Genomic DNA, 24,965 nt, shown 5'->3' on the forward strand with positions numbered 1-24,965 from the left:
AAGATTTACATTGCATGCGAATATTTGCATTTTTCAACTTGTGCCTTATTTTTTATTAGCCAAAGAAACAAAAAAGTGGAACTGTTTTAGCCTTTTTGATCGCTGTCTGTAAAAGTTTCTACATTATCTGGTCTAGTGACTATACTTTAAGCAAAGATGAAAAAAATTACATCAGTCTCACTGGGTGGCGTGCATGCCATTTTCTCTAGTCAACACTGTGGGTGGCCTACTCATGTTAAAAGTAGTCTTTGTGAAATAATTATTATATCTAAATAATGTTTAAACTTCATTGAAATTTTGAAGCTCTGATGTAAAAAAATGTTTTGTGAGGATTGCTATTTCTACTACATACTATTTAGCGTAAAATACTTTAATCCATTAAGGAGAAATACACAATGAAACAGCTAGCTGGACATTTAAATGCAGACCACAGATAAAGTTGGATTTTCTTTTTCTTGAGGTTATAATAGATGCGTGTTTCATAAATCCTCCTAGTAAACAAAATTTGTTTTGTTTGAATTCATATGTTTCTTGTCTATTCTTTTAACAGCCAGATAACAAGCAACGTACTATTTTTGGTGATTACAGTTGTACTCACAAAGCATTTTTCTTTACTCATTACAAAACAAAACTTTTTAAAAGGTAATTGAGAACTACAGAAATTGCACAGTGATAATCCATCTTTAGTTTAAAACAAAACATGTCCTCATTTCTTTAATACATAATTTGCTGTAGAAATCCTCAATTCAAGTAAATGACTTTACATTTTTTTCTATGGACTTTGTTTAATAATTTGTTTTAATCTCTAAACGTCTTAATCAAATTCATCACTCTGCAGAAAAGGTCTTTCATTTTAGCTTTAAAAACCTGTAAAATGTCCTCCCTTCCTCCCTCCCAAATCCCTTCTATATTAACAATTTTTATCTCTTGATCACTGATGAATAATCTAAACATAAATAATAAAGTTGATGGATAAAGATGCAAGTCCTATGTTGATTAACTGTGTTTTCACAACAGAGGATTCATCCTGCTGCGTAGAAATTTTCTTTTTACCTCAAAATAAAGCTCCAATTATCCAACAGTTGTCTTTCATAGAGCCTGACAGAAACACCACATAATGGAGAGAATTAGATTGACCTCTTTTAAGATACCATCCTTTGTGAAATTAATTATACCACACCACATATTTTCATAAATACATACACATATATATCTATTTAATATCTTACTTAAGATATTTAGTTGCAGCTCCAAACACTTGTAATTACATCTATAACACCAGATTCTGCTTCTACTATCCTATGCAGTTTCAATCCAACAATTTGGCAAACTATTTTAATGTATTCAGATGCTGTAGAAAACATCCTTACTCTTAGGACTCTCTGATCAGGCTCACAAACTATATCTCTCAAAATACGCACCCACAGTAAATAAAATGCAACATCTGATTAACGATTTGAGGATATTTTTGAAAACAGGCCCTTTAACTCGTGGATTAGAGAAGCACTTGAAAGTCAATTCTTTACAGAACAGTAACTAAGGACACTTTTGAACGGCCTGAAAAGAAACAAGGCTTTCATCCTAAACTACTTTGCATAATATTGTTTACTCTTTTTAAATCCCTGTATTCCTACCCCCCTGCCTCCCACCAGTCATGACTTGCAAAGTATCAGAAGGAAAAGGAGTCAATTCTTTTCACAGACGAGCTAAACCTAATACCACTCCGAAGTGGCTGGCACAAGCTCCTCTAAAGGGCCAGCCTGCAAAAGATGATCCTAACCATTTGCATACAGATTTCAGCCAGCATTTATCAAATGAAAAAGTGCTTGTATATTACAGGTAGGTCTGTCTCATACTAGTCTGTGAAAGACAAAGTCACAACCCTGCAAGATTTCATGGTTTCACTCATATATGTCAAAATCTGTTATGTATTTTTGTCAAAGGAAAAGTGCTCTCCAAAGGATCTGTGCTCAGTGCATGGCGTGGTATTGATACAGAGCACTGAGGACTACATCTACAAATGTCATTAATTGCCTTTTTCCTCTACCTTATTTGTTTCAAGCAGATTTTGGCACACAAGTCATTCAGATAGCACATATATGTATGTCAGGTTCTGCATTGCAGGCGACAACAGGATGGGGAAGAACAATGTTCAAAACTACACCTTTGCTGTGAACATTAATGTATTAGTAATGACCAAAACTAAGCCTGTTCAGAAAAAACAAACAAACAAACAAACAACCCTGCTTTCCTTCTGCTCCACACACGAACAGTCACCGCTTTATTCATACAGGAGAACAAAAACAGTGAACTTCCATGTCACTTTCCCTTTTTCATAAAATACACTCAGACTTTCCAACACAGAGTCAGCTATCTGGATGTCATTCCTGCTTATTGATACAGCACTAAGGGAAACATCCCTTCCTCTGTGAAAAAAATCACAATGAAACAAAGCAAAATTGTCTTGGCAAAATTCCCAGAATTAAAAAAGTAACTTTTTGATCTGATGAAACACATACCAAAATGCAGTAAATTCAAGTAATCTTTTTCAACAAAATCTTACAAGCAATACACAGAAGCACAGAAAAGAGGGTACTGAGAGCTTTTCAAAAGTTTATAAAAGAATACTAGTTTCAAGTAGTTTGAATGACAGCACATTAAGTGAAAAATATCCTGTTAATAGATCTTGCTATTGCAAACGGAATTTGTATTTTTCTCATTTACTAAAAGTTTTTACAATCTTGGTACTTAGTTTTGCTCACTCTTCTATAGCTCTCTCTTTTGTTTTCTTTGCACACTTAAAATTGAGATGCCACCAAAATTCATTTAAATTAAGCGCTGTAGGCTTCTTTTATTTTGGTTTTTATTCTCTTTGTTATCACAAACTCAATCCTTTGTCCACTGAAATTCAGGGCAAAAGTTGCCACTTTTTTCAAAAAGTGTAGTAGCATATCCTAAAACCACTACCATCAAAAGGGAAATGGCAAGAGAGAGTGTACTGTTTTCTGCTTTCTACTGTATTCCAAGAAATATATTAAAACTTGTTATAAAGTCCAAAGTCCATAAATAGTTGCTGGTAGACGGACAAAACTTACTGTTCAGTACATTCTCCAGTTTTTGCGTCATGGATCCTTCGACTTTTTCCGTTCCATCCGCTTCCAGTTTTTGATGGATTGCTGGAATAAAGTGTCTAGTTAAAATGCAGAACATTTTAATAGGCAGGAATACATTACATCAAAGTGACACTTTTAAGCATTTTTTCAAATTTAAAATAAAGTGTTATTTTTCTTGTTAGACATAAAAAATACAAACATGTTTCATGGCAGCATAGTCTAGTGGAGCACAGGGCTGAGAGCCAGACGCTGCAGAATTTTAACCATTACTTTAACACAGACTTCCTGTACACCCCTGAACAAGACAACCCTTAAGAAAAAATAAAACCTGGGCAGAATAATCCTGATTAGCTATCTTGTAGTACATGTATTAATTCTATTTAGTATTTTGAAAAGTAAGCATCATTCAAATACAAAACACTTTTGCTTCGTAGGGCAAAATTGGCCTTTTAGACTGATCTCATAGAAAAGGTATCACCAATAATTAAAGGGTAGAAAAAGAGTCATAGGGAATCCAAATGACCTCAAAATCAAGTGTTAGAAACCTCCCAAAATAAGTTGTTTTCGTCTGTACGAATACAATCACAAAGCACTCGCGCAATTTCAGTGTACCTTGCAGCAACACCCTGCATTAACCACTACACAAAAGCACTGTGGTGCTTTTGCTGAAAACCACATGAAAATGGGGGGGGGGGGGGGGGGGGGGGGCGGGGGGGGGGGCAGTGTGGACGTGTTTTCAGAAGATGCTATTTTTCCCTGTCCTAAAATGCCCAGAGCCCAAATTCTTGTTTCCATATGGTATTACTAATGGATGTGGAAAAATTTAGTATCAGCATTAATTTGTTGTTTTCATCCTAATTTCTTTGTAAGGAAGGGACAGATTTACCAGCACTCTGACTACACTATACCACTCTGGAAATATGAGCAGCAAAGGGAGTTCAGATACTGCTTTCTTCTACTTCCTGTCTCTTACTCAGTCTCCCTTTCCTCTTCCTCTCTGCTGAATGCAACTGGCAAAAATCATTGGGTTTTTGTTTTTTTAAAGAAGATTTCTAGTAATCTTGCATACATGCATCCTGCATAGATAAAGTAATTATTTTAAAATCATATGATTTCCCTTTAAAATTTTTAATCTATTAACATACCTAAAATTCTCTATTAAGTAGCCATCAGCTCCTGTTACTTAAAAAAAAAAAAAAAAAAAAAAAAAAAGTTTCCCATCAGCTTCAGCCGAGAAGTCTTCTAAAAAATTGCTACTTCCTTCCCACTAGTTCTCAGAAGAATGAAGTGAAGCTACCCATGAAGACAGTGGTGCTCTGTGCTTTTAAGAAAGTGAATAGTGATACATTTTAGTCCAGAACACAAATACATTCTTGAAACCAGTCTCCCAGTTGTCCCCAATTATCTTGCTTCGGTTTGCACGACAAAGCAATCTTGGAATGTTTGAGCTGTATTCTTTTAAGTTGAAACCAACCTAGACGATGCACCACAGGAGCATACTTAATGTGCTCCAACAGATACTTGGCATTCAGTCCACAGGGTGATACTTAAGCTAGTCTGAAGAAGCACCCTGGAGGGCAAACAATGTGTACATCAGGTTCTCATCACTGTCTTCCTCTACAAATCTATTCCTACGTAGACCCAGCCTAAGAGGAACAAGAGAACAGAGACAAACTAGCTTCCTTTAGTAAGGCGAGCCTGTGGCTTCAGTCCTACTGTAAAGAGAGAGAGATGGTGGCTATTCTGAAACAGGCTGGTGCTTTATCATAGTATCCAGCCTCTTTGAAAGAAGAAGTTTTCATTTAAAAAGAAAGATGGCAAAAAAGAGAGGGCAAAAGAAGAGAAAATTACGTTATTCTCAGACAAACACAACCCTTCAAATGGAGCCTAAACACAAAATTTCAGGAAGCTTTGTTTTTCTGAAAATGCAAGGGAGTCTCTTTATTTATTTCACTACAGGAAAAAAACCTGATTTAGGACACCATATTTCTTAAGGTAATCCACACTTAAATTCTTGCGTGTGTTCGAGAATAGAAAACTATTTTAAAGACTATGTATTCTTGAATCATAGCACATATTTTATAGGTAACATGCACATTGTTTAATTTTGAGAATATATATTCGTAACTTTATAACAAAAACATTACAGGTTCTAATGATATAATTTCATTTATATGCATGAGTTCTGGTCATATGTAATAGTCACAGAACTGCAATCTAAGTTACATATTGAACAGTAAGTTCATCAGAACAGCAACCAAAACATAAGCAAGTATTTTTAAACCAAGTGTTGTAAATATAAATGGAACATTGTCAGATGGTAATGATTTGAATTTAAATATATTCAAATCATGTTCTTAAGTGTATTTTCAAAACATATTTTCTACATGGCTGTGGATAAAAAAAAAGTTATTTATTGTCTCAAAGATTTTTAAAATGCAATACTTTGGAAGTATTAATTACATAGCATTAATTGCTGACCAAATAATTAAAATGTTACTCTTGAAGGGGACACAACTCAAAATTTCCACAACTGAACCATAGTATCTAAACCTCCGTCAGAAACAGTATTTATTGTAAAATATATGCAAAATATAGTCAAGATTTCCTTTAATGGACAGAACAGTAAGTTCTGAAAGACTGTAATTTAACATGTTACCAATTTAAATAACATTAAGCCATGAACAGCAGTTTTTTTTAATTTTGAAAGCAGCTTATTGAGAAACTGTATCATGATCATGAATCAGTTCCTGGAATTTTTAAAATGCATCTTCTCCAAAGCAGTTCTCTTCATCATCTCCATTAGGTAAGAAAATGCAGTAGCCATATGATTCCCTCCTCTTCCTTTTAGGAAATGGAACATTACATTTTTCACACTGGTAGCTGTTAAAGTTAGTGGATTAGCATAAAGCATTTGAGATTCTCTGCTTGAAAACAGTGTTGTTGTAAACCCAGGAAGAGTTATCACATTAAGCCAGTGCACAGGTATTCCAGCAGAGAACAAGATGTCTATAAGGGGAAAAATATTTATGCTTTTTTTTTTTTTTTTTTTTTCTCAATAAGGTATTAAGTTCCAGGAAGGAGGAAAGCACTGTGTGGTATAAGTAAAGGCATCTTAAACATACATAACAGACAGGGTAAACCAGAAGGGATTTTTGGACCACTGTCTCAGTTGAGCTATCTTAGGACATAGAGAAGAAGTGTAGACCTACCTAAATTACTCTCAGTACACGTAAGGGAACTTGCTGAATTCCTTGCTACATATTTAACAAGCTACTTACTTTCTTCATGTACTGAGGCTATTTTTACCCATTAAATTCAGATATAGCAATAAGGCATGGATATGTATGACAAAGTTGGGCTACAAAAAAAAAGATTTTAATTTTTCGGAGTGAAAAATGCTTTATTAGAAAGTCTAAACTTTGTTTGCATGAAGTAATTTTTAGAAAGTTAAGTAAATGTTCCTTCCATAGGGAACCCTCTGACTTATAAGTTTAGACAGGCAAAACTATATGCAGTCAAGAAAAATATCTGTTGAGCTAATCTCGTGGGAAGGAATTTAGAGATATTCATGTTATTCTTTCATCTTAGACTAAAACCATGTAATGGTGGGCTGTTGTAGTTTGGGATGATTCCCTTTATCCCCATTTCCAACCTGCATGCTTCCTTGCGATGGATCTAGCAATCACACAAATGCAAGGCAAAAGCAGTGAGCTGCTCTGGTGGAAAACTAACTCGGCAAGAGGAAAGAGGGTTTTTTTATTCATCAGTGAGGTTGTTTAAACAAAGCCACAGCTGCACCATTGCAATGCAAGGGAAGACAAAGGAGTATATGGATAAGGGCATGTGGAAACCAAGCCTACATCTCTGTCAGCAGCCAGCAGTTAGATTAACTTCAGCTACAGCTTCATACTGCAGCCACTAAAGAGTTGAGGGTAAGAAGGGCAAGGAGAAAGTTTTAGGGTTCCCTTTGAAGGCCTGAAAAAGAGAGGGATGGGCAGGATTTTATTCTTGAACTGCAAGTCACCTGGACTTACTTGATATGAACTATACAAGCTGGAACAGCAGTTGAGGTCACTTCTCAGCATTTCCAAACTTAGCAGAGCCCATTTACAATTACAAGAAACTTTATGGTAACAAGCATACAACGAATGAGGTGAGGATGGTCTGGGTCTACACGCTTTGACCATGTCCAGAAAATTAACTGCTTTCTGTACTATCCTTGCCAATAGGTGTTCCAGTTTCCTTCCCAGCTAAGTCAGAGTATTTGAAGGCTTGCAAACTTCACAGCTTCAGTGAAACACTAACTTTTAATAGTGAAGTGACAGAGCTTAGAGCTCACTAGCTCTACACTGTGACCAAATACTTCAAAATTTTGTCTAAACACAAGCAGTAGTTTAATCTGGCAAATAAACCAAAGTATAGGCCTGTAGCAAAATAAACTGCAGTTAAATTTATTGCTGCTTGTGTAGAAAACAATTTGATTTCTTCTAAGGAAGGACATGGTTTTGCTACTTGGGCAACTGTAAGTCTGTAACAAATTAAACCATGCTTGTCATGCTCATGCAATTTTTGACTTGCAAATTTCATTTTTGATTTACTCATTAGAATTTTTCTTAGATGCATTTTGAGATAAGCACCAAGAAGTGGTATTCTCAAAACTTCCTACACCTAACTCTGCTCAAAGAAAAACAGATGCGAGTTTTATCCCTCTTTTCATTAGAAAATGGTAGAAACATGCATTTAGCATATTCGAAAATCTTGTCCATTTGCACAGAAATATAGTTAACGAAAAAAAACATACTCAAAACATATCAAACCTTTTTAATCAGATGCAGAAAACAAGAGAAAAAAATGACGAAAAGGAAAGACTGATTCAGCAAAGTAGTTCTGAAGATGTTAATGTGGTAACCATAAAGAATTTGGCACTGAAGCATAGTAATAAAAGGAAGAACAACACATGTGAACATGCTTCCAGGATTCCAGCAAATGCATGAATTGAAATACCTTTGTTCTCCTTGTGAAAAAGATTAAATATTTTCTGTAATTTGAAGGGAATTTTTCTGAATTTGAGAATTCCTCTCAATGATTTAAGAACTCTTCCTGAATTTCACAGGAGTGCATAACTATATAATGAGCAAAGCAACACAAAGACAGTTCGTCATGATCAGAGTTGATAACGCATTACACTATAAAAACCTAAAGGACCTAAACGTTTGTTACTATGGCCAATAAACAGTACTGCTAAGTATTAATTTTTCAGTGATTTCTGGATATTTTTGTGAACTGCAGGGTAAAAGCAGCTTTACTCTGTGAAATATTGCCAAGCTAAGCAAAAACTATAAAATATTGAAGTAAATGTATTCCCTTTAACCACTGTTTCATGCTTTATTTCTCTAGCATTTACTTTTTCAAGTTTGTTTCCCCAACACAGTGGCAAAAATCTAATAAAATGGAGAGACTTAAAATTATATAAAAAAATTAAAATACGATGCTAGGAGGGAAGGTTTTATGGAAATAGGAGACCAAACATCATAGTCTAACAAAATTGTGAGGCCTTAAAAACTTTGCTCTCACAAAGCACTGTATTTAAGCAAGTGTGAGGTTTCTAGGGAAATCTCAGAAATAGACCATAAAAATGTGGATCCGCTTATGGATCCACTAAAAATTCCATGGTCGGACTGAGGCCGTGCCAGGGTACTCGAGAATGGGAAATGCTATTCTCTTATAACCTCTGGTATAACTGGTAACCTCTTGGATCTATGAAGGCTAAGAGTAGGAATAAAAGCAGCTTTTAAACATTGCATGCAATCTGAAAACAGTATTGAAATCAAAATGGAATGATGCAACATGAAATTAAGCTGTTTAGATGGTGTGTAGGTCAAATCTGAGTCAAGTTTGATCTTAGGTCTTTTTCTGCACACTTGCCATCAACTGCACTATCGGCTATTGGAAAACTAAATCCAAAACTAATCTTCCTTTTTAATTTTTAATATTTTTCAAATAAAATACCAATAAAATTTATCTGAAAAACACAATGTCACAAAACATGACAGGCATGCGGTTGCTAACAGCTGCTAGTAATCAGTCACCACCTGACATCTGTAAAGATGATTACTGATCTGGGAGAAACCATATAAGCAGTTAGCATTAGGACAGGTACAGGCTTGGGCATGGAAATTTTACCATGGACCAAGACAATTTCTACTGGGATGTTTTCCACTTTTTCAAATTAGGCTATCTCTTGCTTGAGACACTGGAAAAAAAAAGCATTAGAAACTGCTATCCTAGCACCTCTATGAAAGGCAAGTTTGAGTCTTTTGTCGATCAGGGTAGCATAAGTTTTACTTATTCACAGTTGTATTACAGTAATGATTGGTCTGCTATGGAAACTGATCATGGGCATTGCATGAAGAGGAAGCATCCAGCTGAGAGTATACTACCTACTACCCAGTTACATACTTCCCTGGTGATTCTTTATTGGGTCATCTCTCTTTCAGCACAGAGTTTGCTACAAGCAATATTTCTCCTTGTCATCTAGCAGTGCAATATCAGAACACAGGCTTTCAATAAGCAAACTTAAATTAGCATGGCTATTCTTTTGTCACTGTGCGTATGTGAGAAGGCCAATAAACATAAAGATAAAATATGTAGGTACAAAGGGGAAGTTGCTTCTTATTCAGCTTCGGTGTATAATACAGCACAAAGATATCTTGAGCCTTCAGACATGAGCATCCACTTGGAAAGCTAGAGAGTGAGCTTAGAGCATATTCCTTCATGACTACTTGGAGGCATGTTCTTAATTCATAAATTGAAGTAAGCTACCTTGCATCTACTGTGGGGCACATACATGCATACAAACTGTTACCTTAAGCTGGCTAACACTGTAAAATACGTCGGATACATGCTGTATCCTAATATACCTTGGGGCAACTTGTTCACATGGCCCTGTTGTTTCTGACCTCTCCGAATTACCGTAATGAAAATTTCTACCAATAAAAGTGCAGTTCTTTATCCCAAGATGACTGTTTTCTACTGCTTGAGGCAGGATGAGAAAGACAACATTAACGGACACACACCACTGAGAGCACTCAAAGAACTACTCTAGCTATTCGAAGTCAGCTGTGTAACATGTAAGTAGTAATCATATGTCAGAATTTGATTTACTCAATACAATTAATGAAAATTCACACTATTGGGGAAAATACATTGGAGACTGTAAAGTGAAAATGAAATGAGCAATCAAACGTAAATCAGATATACTAAAAAAACCCAAAACTGTGACAAGAACAAAAGCTGGCATAACAGTCTGACACCTTAGTACCTAGCAAAAAACAGTCATGGACTAACATTTTGTTGGACAAACAGACGAAAAGATAAAAGAGACAGTGAACTGAGGTAAGAGTAACAATTCAAAAAAAACCCCACTTTAAAATTAGTTATCGCTTAACTAATTTATTCACAAATGGAATCACCAATGAAAAATTAGTTGCATGCATGCTCTTTAAATTCAAACATAACTTCTCATTCCTCTCTGCACCAGAGTTCAAGAAAAATATTAAGTCTAATGAAAAACTGCTTTTCAAGTACACTTAAGAAACAGAAGCAAAGGAACACTTACATGACAGACAAACATCAGCTTTTAGTTTCCCAAATTCCCAATCTGACTCAGAATTGAATAAAGATGCAGTGGTTTCTTTTGTTTTAGTTTTAGAGAAAATGCATTAAACACACATAATGCCAGTACAACATGTTTACTCATACTGAACCAGACCCTGGATCACTGACATGCTCATCCTAGAACTGGCCTTATGGGATGGCATGCAGAAATATTCTACAGGAAGCAGCAGCATGCATTAGCCAGACAGAGGATCATTCCACCCAGGCAAACATTATCCCACCTTATGTATTAGGCAAGATACTGGACAAAAGGCCAATTACGGTCAAAGTACTCCATCATACTGGCTTTCCCAAAGACCATATGGCCTTCCAGGTGGAAAGGAGAAAAGGAATAGAGCTATGATAGCAGGGACTCTTTCCTGTAGGGTTTTTCTGAAAATCATTTAAAAGGCATTTTTAACTGCACTGCACCAGAAGAACTGTTGCCATAAGAAACCAGAGTATCAAATATAAACCTCAAATTTGTTCAACACATCCATGTTTCAAAAAAAACAATGCAGTATCTTCCTTCCTGGCCAATATGATTCTCAAATACTCGCATGTTTTCGCAAAATTGAGCAAGGGAAGTGGCCATTTCCCTATTTTTTTTCCCCTTTTACTTAAATAAAAAGAAACTCTGCAGCCTAACATTTCAAAACCAATTATATTAAAAATATATAGTAAAAGTATAGTAAAAGAAAAAGTATAAGTAAACTCATTTCCTAGCTTTCCAAAGACTTCTGGGTGGGACATCATTTGCTCATGACAATAAAACATTACATCTCTACAATCATATAAACATCAGCCCTTTTGGGAATGCTAGTCTCTAGGTTGCAATTAGAATTATGGGAAATAAATCAGCTTAAGTCCCTGATGTTGACAAGTGGGTCAAGTTGAGGTGAGCCCAGTTCCCCTCAGCTCAGTTTACAGCTCCCTTCAGCTGATGAAACAAACTTCCTGTTGAACATCTCCTCTGCAGCAAAGTCACCGTCAAAACTGTCAGCCAAGCTAACAGACAAAGAGACATGAGGATCTGATAAGGCAATTCTATTTTCCAAGAAATTAAACCAAGCAGCAGGGGTTCTGGCCTATCTGGCCTGTTATTTTCTTAGTAAACACTTTCTAAATCACATAATACAATAAGCATCTTGGTGTAACTTTTTATGGTTTTAGTTGCTTACTTGTGAAAAGACTAACTAATTTGTGTGATAGTCTGACAACACACGCAAAATAAGGCTGATCTTACTGAGCCCTGCTAATGAGAAAAGCTACACCAAAATGACAATTAAGGGTTTCCCAGATCAAGTTCATGTATTTGAAAGAAACATTTTTAAAAGTCTATGAGTGAGAAAAGCAGGTATACATACATGTTAAAGAAATAGCTATGAAATACCTGGTAAAGGACTATAGCTCTTAAGATGAATCTCCTACAAAAAAGAATATCCCACACCAATTTAGAGAGAGCTAAGAGAAATAATCATACATAGATAGCTCTGCTCTACAACAACAAAAAATACCAGCATGGAAATGGAACACAACTACAATTTGCAAAGAATGATCATCAGGATTGGAGGAAGTGTTCTAGGATATTTGGAGGGAAAGACTGACAGCCTAAATTTTCTCCATCAACCAAAATATGACTGGAGTTTTTGGAACACCTTCCCAGATGAAGTAGGCAAAAAAAATTCAACAAGCTCACAACATTTAAACTGTGCTGAAAGACTAACAAACTAGATGTGAGCCATCATGATTTTCTCAAGTTGCTTTTTGCTTGTGACGACTTGTGCTTAGCAACTATAAACGAAACAGTTTGCAGAACCAATCCCACGTCCCTAAGAATTTGTGCTGAAACCACATTTCAGCTTTCAAATATAAACTGTTCTTGATGTGACTTTGTTTAAATGCATACATATTCTAGTTGAACCTTTCTAAAGGAGAAAATAAGACTCACAAGTTCCCTTTCACTTGTGTATGAATAGGAAAGTGGCATTGTACCACCTTGTACAAACATAGCATAGCCAGAGTGTAATGGGATTTTTAATTTAATGAGAGTTCTTCTGTTAAAAGAGTTTAAATTTCCTAGGATGCCTAGATTTCATGTGTTGGGTGGTGCAGGTTTTTTGTTTTGTTTTGTTTCAAGTTTTGACAACAGAGCCATTTCTCCAGAACGATGCTAATAATACTCATGCTGAATACTAGTCATCTTTTTTGGACAGAACTGTAGTTATCAAATGTTTTGGAGAAAAAACTTGACTTGTTCGATATGGTTTTTTGCTGCTGCTACTGGAACTCTCTCCATATCCACCTAAGTTAGCTGTTCCTTGTAACTATCATAGGTACAATTTTTCAAAAATAAGCATTTTTTTTCCAACTAGACTCCCTTAAAAACATTCTGCACATATGGGAAGATAGGCCAACCAGAAGTTCTGCATTATAAAGCTGAAATGTGTACATACACTTTCTTTTAGAGAAAAAGAACCAAAAATGTTTCTGTATATGCAATGAATAGAAAATTTCATCAGGAAAAAGGAAAATCAAAATGCTACAGAAGGCAGCTGTGACCTGCAGTACATCCTCATTAATAGTGTGCTTTCAGAAGTTAAAAATAAATACTGTATTAAATATTGTAAACTACTGTATTGATTTTACAAGTCCCTGGAACTCCAGTATTATTGATTTATATGTATAAGAGATTAAGACTTGAAGTCTAATTTTCCTCGACAACAACATCAAGGCCATTCTTTCTTAGTAATATTTTAATTCACTGTTTAGAATGACACAAGCTACACATTTTTTTTTCCTCTAAAATACTTAGAGGAGATCCCTGGGACGAAAATAAAAATATGCCATTTTGATTGCAGATATAAAGTGTCACTAAGATCCACATCATTCAGGACAAATTTTAAGTTCATAATTCAGCTAAAGGATAGCACACATAATTTTGCATAAAATTAGAGATTAACACTGTTACAAATAAGAAATGCAAGACCCTATTGATGCTATTACTCTTTTTTATATACAGAACATTTAGCAAAGTAAATGAATTTTTTTTCTGTCATTATTTTATTAATATTTCTTACATTCTGGCTAGTTCTCTGGCCTCTCCCTTTATCAGGAAATCAGTCTCTAAAGGCAAGAGGCTTGTACTTCAAAAGAAAGGACAAGAAAAATCTACCACTTGGTGTTCCACAGAATGATTGAGGTTGGAAGGGACCTCTAGAGATCATCTAGTCCAACCCCCCTGCTCAAGCAGGGTCACCTGAAGCATGTTGCACAGGACCCTGTCCAGATGGCTTTTGAGTATCTCCAAGGATGCAGACTCCACAACCTCTCTGGGCAACCTGTGCCAGTGCTCGGTCATCCTCACAATAAAGAAGTTTTTCCTCATGTTCAGACAGAACTTCCTGTGTTCTACTTTGTGCCCACTGCCTCTCATCCTGCCACTGGGCACCACTGAAAAGAGTCTGGCCCCATCCTCTTGACACCCTCCCTTCAGATATTTATACCCCTTGATCAGATTTCCCCCTCAGTCTTCTCTTCTTCAGACTAAACAATCTCGGCGCTCTTGGCTTTTCCTCAAATGAGATGCTCCAGTCCCCTCATCGTCTCAGTAGCCCTTTGCTGGACTCACTACAGTAGTCCATGTCTCTCATATTGGGGAACCCAGAACTGGACACAGTACTCCAGATGTGGCCTCACCAGAGTTGAGTAGAGGGGGAGGATTACCTCCTTCCTTTGACCTGCTGGCAATGCTCTTTCTAATGCAGCCCAGGATACCATTGGCCTTCTTGGCCACAAGCGCACATTGCTGGCTCATGGCCAGCTTGTTGTCCACCAGGATTCCCAGGTCCTTCCCTGCAGATCCACTTTCCAGTAAGTCAGCCCCCAACCTGTACTTGTGCACAGGGTTATTCCTCCCCAGGTGCAGGACCCTGCACTTCCCTTTATTGAACTTCATGAGGTTCCTCTCTGCCCATCTCTCCAGCCTGTTGAGGTCCCTCTGAATGGCAGCACAGCCCTCTGGTGTCTCAGACACCCCTCCCAGCTTTGGATCATCAGCAGACTTGCCGAGGGTGCACTCTGTCCCTTCCTCCAGGCCACTGATGAATAAGTTGAACAGGACTGGACCCAGTACTGGCCCCTGGTGGACACTGCTATCTACAGGCCTCCAACTAGACTTTGCACCACCAATCACAACCCTCCGAGCTCTGCCATTCAGTCATTTCTCAATCCACCTCACTGTCCACCCATCCAGCCCACACTTCCTGAGCTTATCTGAAAGGATGCTTTGGGAGACAGTGTCGAAAGCCTTTAGTCTTTCTAAAAAGCCACAACATTTATGATTTGCATTAGCTTTCTATAAACCCTACTAAGACTTTGCTAGTCTGAAAAATTACCTTACAAGATAACACATATGCTCACCAGCAATACTTTTTATCCATAACAGTAACAGCTGGGGAACAGAACTATGAACCTTTGGGAGTACTTAATTGCTCTACCTGCAAAGCACATTTGCATGTGAAAAAAGTCACATTTTCAGTATTTGTTCAGAAGTATTGAAGATTTCGAACTATTTATAAAATTAGGATTTCAAGATTTTCAGGATATTTAAGACTATCGGGGAAAAATAGCCTATCATTTTGCATTCTTGGCATGTAATAAAAACTCAATTAAAAAAGTTAAAGAAAGTCAGATCCTGATTCTTCATAATATCTTTTCATATGACTAAAACCATTTTCTTCAATATTTCTAAATATTGAATACTTCCATATATATATAGATATCTAAATATTTCTAAATCTTTCAATCCTTATCTTCTAGTATTGAAGCCCTATTCAGATTTAGGCCAAGGTTTCCAAAACTGATCAGTAATATGTCAACTCTGGGTGGGAAAATATAGCTAGAAGTTCCATTACTTTCTGGGATGAACTTCAGGTCTTTAAGAGAGGTCTTCCCCATCAAAGCATGTACATCCACAATTCTGGAAAAGAAGTTCTCTAAACTAGAAATTAGTGAATGAGGTAGCCAAAACCACTTGAAAATGCTGTCACAGCAGCAGAGGGCAGGTCCCAGGCTAATCTGCCTGGGGCAGGAGTACAGGTGGAGCACTAGGTGAGACAACACTATTTTCTCTTCTTCCTGCCACATGAAAAGGACTAGCAGATGGTTAGCAATTGGCCTATAAATGGATCAAGAGCAAACATCCCTTTGATTCACCTAGGAGTACCACTTGGTGCCATTTGGTACTTATCCAAGGCTGTTTTCCTAGAAACAATGAAAGTGCTAGCTTGGCTAAGGCTGTGAGTAGATACGTTCTTTCATTCCACGGTACCCATAACACAGAACCAGTGATCAGGAGTGGTAATCCTACAACATGCAGCAGTTGAGTACAGCACAGAAGTAAATATCAAAGCTATTCGGAATGGCCCACAGTCACTTTCTTATCTAGCACAGTCTCTGAACAGATAGAACCTTGGTTGCCCATGATGAGCTTTTACCTGAGAGACTTTTTATGCCTTGAGTATATGTAGAAATGGTACAGACAACCAATGTAATCTCACTACAAACTTCCCTTTGTTCCCTTTGGTAAGCAGAATACAAAGGTCTGCCTGATTTCCTAAGTAAGAGTATAGTGAATATAGATATATTACAGACTGATTACGCGATAAAGTACCATAACATATGAATTTTTATGTTGTTATGGTTTGTAGATGATCTTGATATCATCTCCAATTCAACATTTCCTCTCCTTTATGGATTTGTGGGCTATATTGTTTCAACAAATGCCTTCAATTCCTGCCAGACACTTTTGGTGCCATCTCTTGCAAATACACCACAACAATCAGCTAGCCAGTCCTAGCTTGTGACCAACATAATATGGATTTCTGGTTCATCACATTCTTCCATAAAATACTGCACAGAACAACAATAGAATATTTTTAATATTGCAGTCAACCACACATGAAGACACATTTCTTTTATACTGTATTTAGTAAGTCCAATTTACCTGACAGAGCGTCTTGTGCTTCAAAAAAAGTGCTGAGACCCCCTTTCACGTAAGCTAGACTCCCCTCATTTTTCTTATTCGCTTGTTTCTTCAGATTCACAACTGCCATTTTGAGCTGATCAAAACTGAAAATAAACAAAAAAATACCACTGACATTCTTACAATGAATAGGTTCAACTAATGAATAAACAGAACCCAAATACTTGCTAAATAAAGCTCGTTACTGTTACAGAAACTATTAGAGATTGCTATCCAGTTTGCTTCCTGATGATGATGATTTTCCCTTAGTATTACATGTCTAGAGAACTAAAGTTTTGTGGTTTTTTTAACCCTATATAGAGAGTTCCCATCATTTGTGTTGGAAGAGACTTTGTTATAGTTTAAATCAATCAAGAAATTTATTCTAAATATGTAATATTAATCTTAGCTAGCTACTTGTACTACATTAAACAGGCAGTGCTAAATCACTACATTTAGTACACTAGATTAAACAAATGTCAGTATTAAAGAGACATCTACTATTCCAATATCTAATTCTTCAGTTTAGTCCACAACCCTTTTTCACTTTCAGTTTCTGAATTCCTTCAATATTTTTATGTTAGTTTGTACATAAGTTTCACAATTAAACAGAGTACTACAGCAAAACAAAGAGAAGCTGAAGAGATTCCTACTTTATGAAAGTATGTCTTTTCACATGCAATCCATTGGATTGTTTTTATTTTTGAAAAAGTAAACTATTTATGTCCAACTTACCATTGTTATATCTATGGGTTTCTTTCTGTGTTAAGTTTCCTAATATTTCTAGATCACTGCCAGTTTATATTCGATTTCTTTTTTTTTTTTCCCCCCTTTTGGCAAGCAGCTGCAATTACTTTAAAAGTGACCTGTTAACTGCATTCATGACTGACTCATTACTTGTATACCGTTTTTTGTTGATGATGATGAATATGGCCTCATTAGTTACGTTACTGGAGCCACTGTAAAATCACCACTATAAAGTAGCTCAGAAATAACAAATATAATACATGATTTTTATCCTTAGGAAAGTCCTTTATCCTACCTGCAGGCCAAGCCCCCTCCCCCTAATACAAAAAAAATCAAATGAAGAATTCCACCACATCTCCAAGTGCAAGGGAGAACAGTTAAGGCAATTCCGCCAAAAGCCTTTGTCAGTTTTAACCAGTGGCAGAAAAAGATTTTTTTTTTTTTTTTTTTTTTAAAACAAAAACAATCCAAACTTTAGATCAGGCAGTAAGAAGGCTATCACCATCTGCTGGGAGACAAAAATACTAGTGCGCTTACAGACAGCTCCCTTGTTACAGACATGATGCCACAACATTTTGTTTTATTTCTTCTCTCAATCTGCTGGTCAGAATTCACATTAAGTACTGGATGGACTGGCCTGCTTGGGTGTACAAGAAGTACTTACCAGCAGCACTTTCAAAATAACAAAAATCTGTACTCTTCTTTTTAAAGTAGTTTCATTTTATCTGATAAACTAATAGTATGTCTAAATGGTTTATTTGTATTTGTCATGCTGTTGTCAGGACAAAAAAAGACATTATTTTGATTGCTTAAAAAGAATTTCCTTCAAGGAAAAAACATACATAAGCTAACCAAAACATCAGTGCACCACATATTTAGCACTCCTGATACCTGAGGCTACACAGAGGACAAGAACTGAACAGTTACTGTATGTTTCCAGAAAAAGAGCTCAAATGATATGGCCAAGATAATTCCACAATTAACAGCAGTTCTAGAGTATTTCCAAAACTAAACATTTCCAAATGAAAAAGGAATCAACTTTGCTTTTTTTTTTTAAATCTACTTATAATTAGATTCCAAACATGATCAGATCCATCCTATTCTTTGAGCCTTGTTGTTGACAGCTTCAAAAGTACATGAGAACTGACTTTCAGGCACAGACACACTATGCCAGTGCTATGCCATTGGAAGTTTAAAAGGGTCCATACAAGCTAATAGAGTTACTTAGATTATCAATTGCTTGGTAGCACTGCTGAGCAGTGTTTTTACTGTCACCTTGTCATATTAGAGATATAAGATAATCATCACATCATGCTGTTGTTCATATTCCACTGTAATTTTGATAAACCAGTTAGAGTCATCACTTTTAAGTAGTCATTTAATCTACTTTTCAGAGCCAAGGCATTGTCAAACACACCTAAGTCATCTATAATGAGTGCCTGTCAAAGCAATTCTCAACAGCCTCCAATGATGGTGATTCTGCAGCTTTCCAAGTTAGTTGGTTCCAGGGCTTAAGAAATCTAATATCATTTTTAATCTGTATCTAACCTAAATCTTCCTTGTTGCAAACTGAGCCAGCTATTTAAATATTCCTATTTTAGTGGCTCAGCTCTCAATACCTTTCTTCAAGCAGGGTAGCCAAAACTGCTCAGAGCACTTCAACTGCAGCTTTAATAATGCCAAGCAGAATAATTATCCCCATATCTTACACAGTCCTGGTGATACACCTCAGAAGATGATTTGTATTAGATTGCCAACTGAAGTTTATGGCATGTTACAAACCCCTGATCCTCCTCTGTACTACTGTTGCCTAATCCAGGGTCTATAATCTGCTACTTGCCTTCCTCACTCCCCTTACGACCTTGCACTCAGCTATTTCATGACTGCTACAGTCAAGGCTGCCACTGATTATCACATCCCTGATTTTGTTTGTGAGAAGCAGACCTGGGAAAGCATCACCTCTGGTTGCCTGTCTAGCATCTGTGTTAAGAAGTCATTCCTAACACCCTCTGGAAGCCTCCTGGATTGCTTGCATCCTGCTCCGTTGCCCTTCCAGCAATTATCAGGGAGGTTAAAGTCTCCAAGAACCAAGGTCTGTGATCTGGAAACTTCCTCAAGTTAAGGAAGTGGACAAAGTCTTCTTCAAGCATCTCACTGCAATGTCATCCTTTTTGGCCTCCTCTGATCCAGACCCACAAGCTCTCAACCATCCTGCTACCCATTCCACAAGACAGCTCCATATATTCAAGCTGCTTCTTCGCACAAAGGGCAAGTCCCTCTCCTCTTCCTGCTTGTCCTTCCCCAAAAGCCTGTTCCCACTCATCACAGAATTCCAGCGCACGAGCTATCCTACCACATTGCAGTTTATTCCAGTGGTGCTATACTGTAAATCCACATGCACAGCAGATTATATGTTCCCCTTATCTGTTTCCCAGGCTGCGGCACGTGTGTACAAGCGCTTGAGGTAAGCCCCCTTTCGACTGGTTTTGGTTTTCCTAAGGGCTCTCTCAATCCCATCGCTGGATCATACACTTAGCACTCTGACCTCTACTTTCACTTAACTACAAGCCATTATCACCACCCTCTGATATTCTTAATTTAAAGGTTGCAAGCCTGCTGGCAAAGATGCTCCTGCCCCACTTTTTCAGTGGTCCCATTTCTCACTGGCAGTTCTCATTCTTCAATACAGGATCCACTGTCGTAAAAAGTGCTGCCCTTGAAATCAGCCATACAGCCAGCTATGAACACACAGGATGAATCCACTACTACCCGAATCTTCACCTGTAGATCTAAGAGAATGCCAACTGGGCTCCCATGCTCTTCACCTTTGTCTCCAGGGCTCTGCAGTCACACTTCATTTATTCCACATCTCTCGGCAGTCTCACTGATGCCCATGTGCATGAGCAACAAATGGGTGATAGTCAAAGGGCCAAACTTAGAACAAACTTCTTAAAAATCAAAAGTTGTCTGTTCTTTCTCGCTTTATCATCGTCTAGACTTTTAAAAACCTACTGATCCCGAAGTACTTCCCAGCTTGTGATAAAGAATTATTTTAAAATAACTTCTCTCCCAGCTACTTTATTTCAAAAGATGCTGTCATTATGTGTGTATTAGGTAATAATGTTCATTTGCTGTTGTTCTGGCTCCTCAATCTACCATCACTTTGAGAGTAAATCAAAGTATTTCCCAGGCAGATTAAGGGTTATGTTCCGGATAACTCTCTCTCTAAAAGAAACAAACGAAAACCCCGAAAAACCACCAAACCACACACACCCAGAAGTGCTGCTTCTACTATTAGATAATAAAAAAAAATTAAATAAATTGGCAAAATGGTATTTCTCTTCAAACTGTTACCAGAATATGCAGCCAAAAGAAGACTTATTCTCTCCACTAAAATGATATCAAGTATTATCCAAACACAAGCACATAGAAGTTTCAGAACTGAGCGTGCTCAATTATACACACAAAAATATATTTATGTAATACACATACACATTATCACGAACCAGACTTAAAACTGAAGAAGCTGATGGTCAAGATTTTAAGAGATTTACCCCAAAGATCTTACTCACAGGTCCAACTTTTTTCTGCTATAACATCTTCCGCAACTGCTGGCTAAAAGCTAACTGTTACCATTAACAGTTTTATTCTTTGTCTGTTCAGTGACCTTCTCCGGAGGCTATAGTCATGACTTAGGTTAATATCTGGAGCTCCTGCTGAAGGCCATGCTGCCTAACTTCCTAGTCAGAGCTTTCTCCTAAAGCAAGACAACTGCCTCCTCACATAGAAAAATAAATCTATTATTACAATGTCAACCATCACCGACACATCTCGTATAACAAAAATGCAAGTATATTTGATGTTATTAAAACTATTTATACAATATAACAGCAACAAACCTTGTTGTTGAATGATTCTCAATCAGGTACCAGGCAGCAGAAAAGTTTTCACTAGTGAAATCAGCACTCATCCCAGGAAACAGTGCCTCCAAATCTTTCTGAGGAAATCTGCCTCTGAAAAATGAATATTCATTTCTTCAGTGAGACATATTCTAGTAAATGGATTACAATTAGAAGTGTTGCATAACACAACAGCTCATGTTCCAACAAAACGTAAATATAAACTTGTAACTTGTCATGAAACTAAATCTGGTATTACAGACACAGCTAGTGTATCTGGAAAAGAAATCTAATCTAAATAAAAATAACTGTATCATTTTGATTTCAGTAGTAAACAGTGAAGTAATATAATAAAACGGTAAAACATGTTAGCACTAATTTTAACAGTCAACAGTATCACTGTGAATGTTTCTGTAAGAGTTAACTACCTTTCGATAATTTTTATATAGTGCTTGAAGTGTAAAATTTCAGCTTAATAATACTTCATCATAAGATGTATACAGATGGATCTCTTTCTTTGAAATACGTTATTAAATATACAGTCTTTAAAACTATTAAGTTATTTAATTTTTACTAGTGATTAATACATTCATTGAATAACTAAGAGGCAGACATGCAAAAACACTCACTTTCTTATTTCTGTTGCTCACAAGACATAAGAGTTTTAAAGTTCCTACAGCTGATCCCATACAAACAAGAGCAAAGTTGCTCTTGCTTTAAGCCTTCTTTGCTAAATCCATCATTTAGATATACACTGTCAGGCACTCTCACAGGGTCTGGTACTATTCACTGTGATGACTGGGGAACTATTGCCATATCACTCTCATGCATTATATGTACTTACACAGAGCTCAGATAACTATGACTGAGTACATACTGCACAAGCTACATGTTGCTGCGGCATTTCACATACACAAAGAAGGTAGAAAAAATAACTGCATACTGCTATTCTAAACAGAAATTCTAGCTTACTCTCCCAGTAGTACTGAAAATTCATATTTAAAATTAAATTCTCAAGAACTGATCTTTATATATCTTTATAAAGAAGAAGTGCCATGACATATCTTTTTAAGCCTAAATAGACTTCTAAAAACTTCTATACTTGGAATTTACAAGTCTTAACAGTTCTGTATCTGTGTGCACAGATCACCAATACCGTTTTATTCAAAGTATCTTCTCATTTCATCAGCAGAGCAAATGTGTTTGAAATGCTCTATTCTAAAGAAGTAACATGGGAGGCTTTAAAAAAAATACTACGAAACAGGCCTTGTGTTTCAAAGCTTTATTCAGGGAAAAATAAAGGTTAAAAAGGAAGTTTCAGTTTATCTGACGGACCTATAAAAACAAAGAGTCTAAATGATTTGATTTGATATTTCTTTGCTTGATGGCCTTAGATTACTGGGGGCTTTAAGCACTTTATAAGGAAGAAAGTGCTACCTGTGCAAAACGTTTCTAAATAAAGAGAAGTGCTGCCTTCAGAAAATAGGACTAAACAGACTCACTATCATACACTTATATTCAAATGCAGGGCCACTAACATTGCATATACTCAAAGTCAACTCTACTCTTTAGAAAGGAAAATTACTACATTAAGCCAAGTAAGTGAGAACATTCTTTTTAATCCTTGAATCAGTATCAGTCCAACTTTAAGACCACAGGACATCATCAGGTTGATAGATCATAGGTCATCCTGCACCACTGTTTATTTATTGCTCCACGTGCAGCAGAAGTCCCGCAGATACATGGAGGAGGACATGCAGAGCGTACTTCCATTATGGACAGACACAGAAAAAAATCTTGAGTTAAAAATCATCTTCCTGCGAAACAGAATACACTGACCTGTCTGTCAATAGTGACACAAAACACAAAGGAAAAGTAGGCATATCCCAAGTGAGAAACAGCATGCTCTGTTTGTTTTTATTCAGTCTTTCACTGCATAAAGACAGCATGGGAGTGAATTGCTTGTGCAAGCAGATTGTCTGCAATAATACTCTTTAAAACTAAAAAGTATTTTCTAACATACTCATACAGAAAATGTATTCCATTTATTTTAAATCAATGTACTAAAAACAGTTAAATCCACTTTTTAAAGAAAACGTGATAACATTCTTCTCTCAGTCCAGACATGCATTTCACACTTGGCCATATTCATTCCGCCACACTGCCCCAGTATATCACCAGGTGCACTCATCACTCAGGTCTCTAGCCCCAGTCGTATCTCATTTTCAGAAACTAATCTTGATAAAGACATTTAAAAAATGATTTCTTCATTTTTGGACCACAAAGTCAGACTCAGAACTCAAGATAAAATCCCCCTCTGATGCTCACAGACTAGACAAACTGCTTCTATGCAAAATACATTATGTATAGATGCAAATCTGCAGTACCTTACATTTAAGATTAAACTGGGAGGGAGGGGAAGACAATCCAGAACCAGCTAATGGAGATTATATTTAAAATGCATAAAAAGCCATTTGAATGGACTTCAAAGTGATAATTTGTTAGAATTTTTTTTAATCTAAAAATGTTTCAAGGAGGCTAAAGCTGTTTTTATTTCACATTTTTAAATAAAATGTTGAAAAGCAAAGAGCAGATTAAATGAGATAAATCTTAAGGCAGGCATACTGAAAAAAGCAATTATACAGAAACAAAAGCTGCCCTCTGTAAGTTTCTGTTCATATTCAAAGGACCCTTAGCACAAGCAGGTACAAAGGACCACATACATAATGACATGGCACAGAAGTCATTCATCAGTGGCACTGAATTACAGCAGAGGTATATAACAATACTTTTAAAAAGTACCAGCAAAAAAAGAAAAAAAAAAAGAAAAGAAAAAAAACCCCACAAATGAAATGAAATGCTAGGCAAAGCGATGACAGATATGAAAAGGAGAGAGACAATGAAAGTAGTGCAAGAAACAAATGTAGCAATGTTAACAATGAAGGTCACAATACTTCTTTATGCTTGATGAAAAAAGTGATAATGCAATATAAAAGTTCATGAACATCAGTAGTGAGACTCAAAGTTACCAGTGACCTTGAATTTTGTGAATGCCACCTAGTGAGCAGAAAACGCTGACCGTTATAAGAGCATAGATGCAGTCCCATTTTATCCTTCTTTAAAGACATTTTAAGATAATAACTTATTTTTCTTTAAAAGTATTCAAAAGCGCCTAGCAGGCACAAAGAATTTACCAGATAGTACCTCACATATGATACACACCATGGCTGTCCAGAAAAGTTTACATTAAATCCACACGTGGTGGTATCTTTGTGGTCAACTACACTTATTTAACTCTTAAAAAACAAAACAAAAAAACAACCCCTTTCCATTATCTCAAAAGTGGCCCAAACTTTAAGTATAAGCACTACATAAGTGCATGTACACACACACACAAACAACAACAACAAAACAGGATTTATTCCTATTTGTCAGAACTTCAATATATTTTCCTCAGAAGCCAACAGACAGAAAAACACGAAAAGCACATGGTCAACAAAGATACTGTTACCAAGACACTAC

At 36.5% G+C, this 24,965-nt stretch overlaps 1 protein-coding gene across 3 annotated transcripts in view; it reads right to left on the reverse strand.

Annotated features, from left to right (window-relative positions):
* EXOC2 (exocyst complex component 2) overlaps positions 1-24,965 on the reverse strand; it is a 139,021-nt gene that overhangs the window by 85,049 nt on the left and 29,007 nt on the right. For all 3 annotated transcript variants that reach the window (XM_026114852.2, XM_026114850.2, XM_064507100.1), the window contains 3 exons: positions 21,444-21,557; positions 16,780-16,904; positions 3,096-3,176 (listed from right to left, as the gene is read on the reverse strand). In XM_026114852.2, coding sequence (XP_025970637.2) covers positions 3,096-3,176; positions 16,780-16,904; positions 21,444-21,557 — 320 coding nt within the window. The remainder of the gene's footprint in view (positions 1-3,095; positions 3,177-16,779; positions 16,905-21,443; positions 21,558-24,965) is intronic.

Source organism: Dromaius novaehollandiae, chromosome 2 (assembly GCF_036370855.1).
Source record: "Dromaius novaehollandiae isolate bDroNov1 chromosome 2, bDroNov1.hap1, whole genome shotgun sequence".
Lineage (NCBI taxonomy): Eukaryota > Metazoa > Chordata > Aves > Casuariiformes > Dromaiidae > Dromaius > Dromaius novaehollandiae.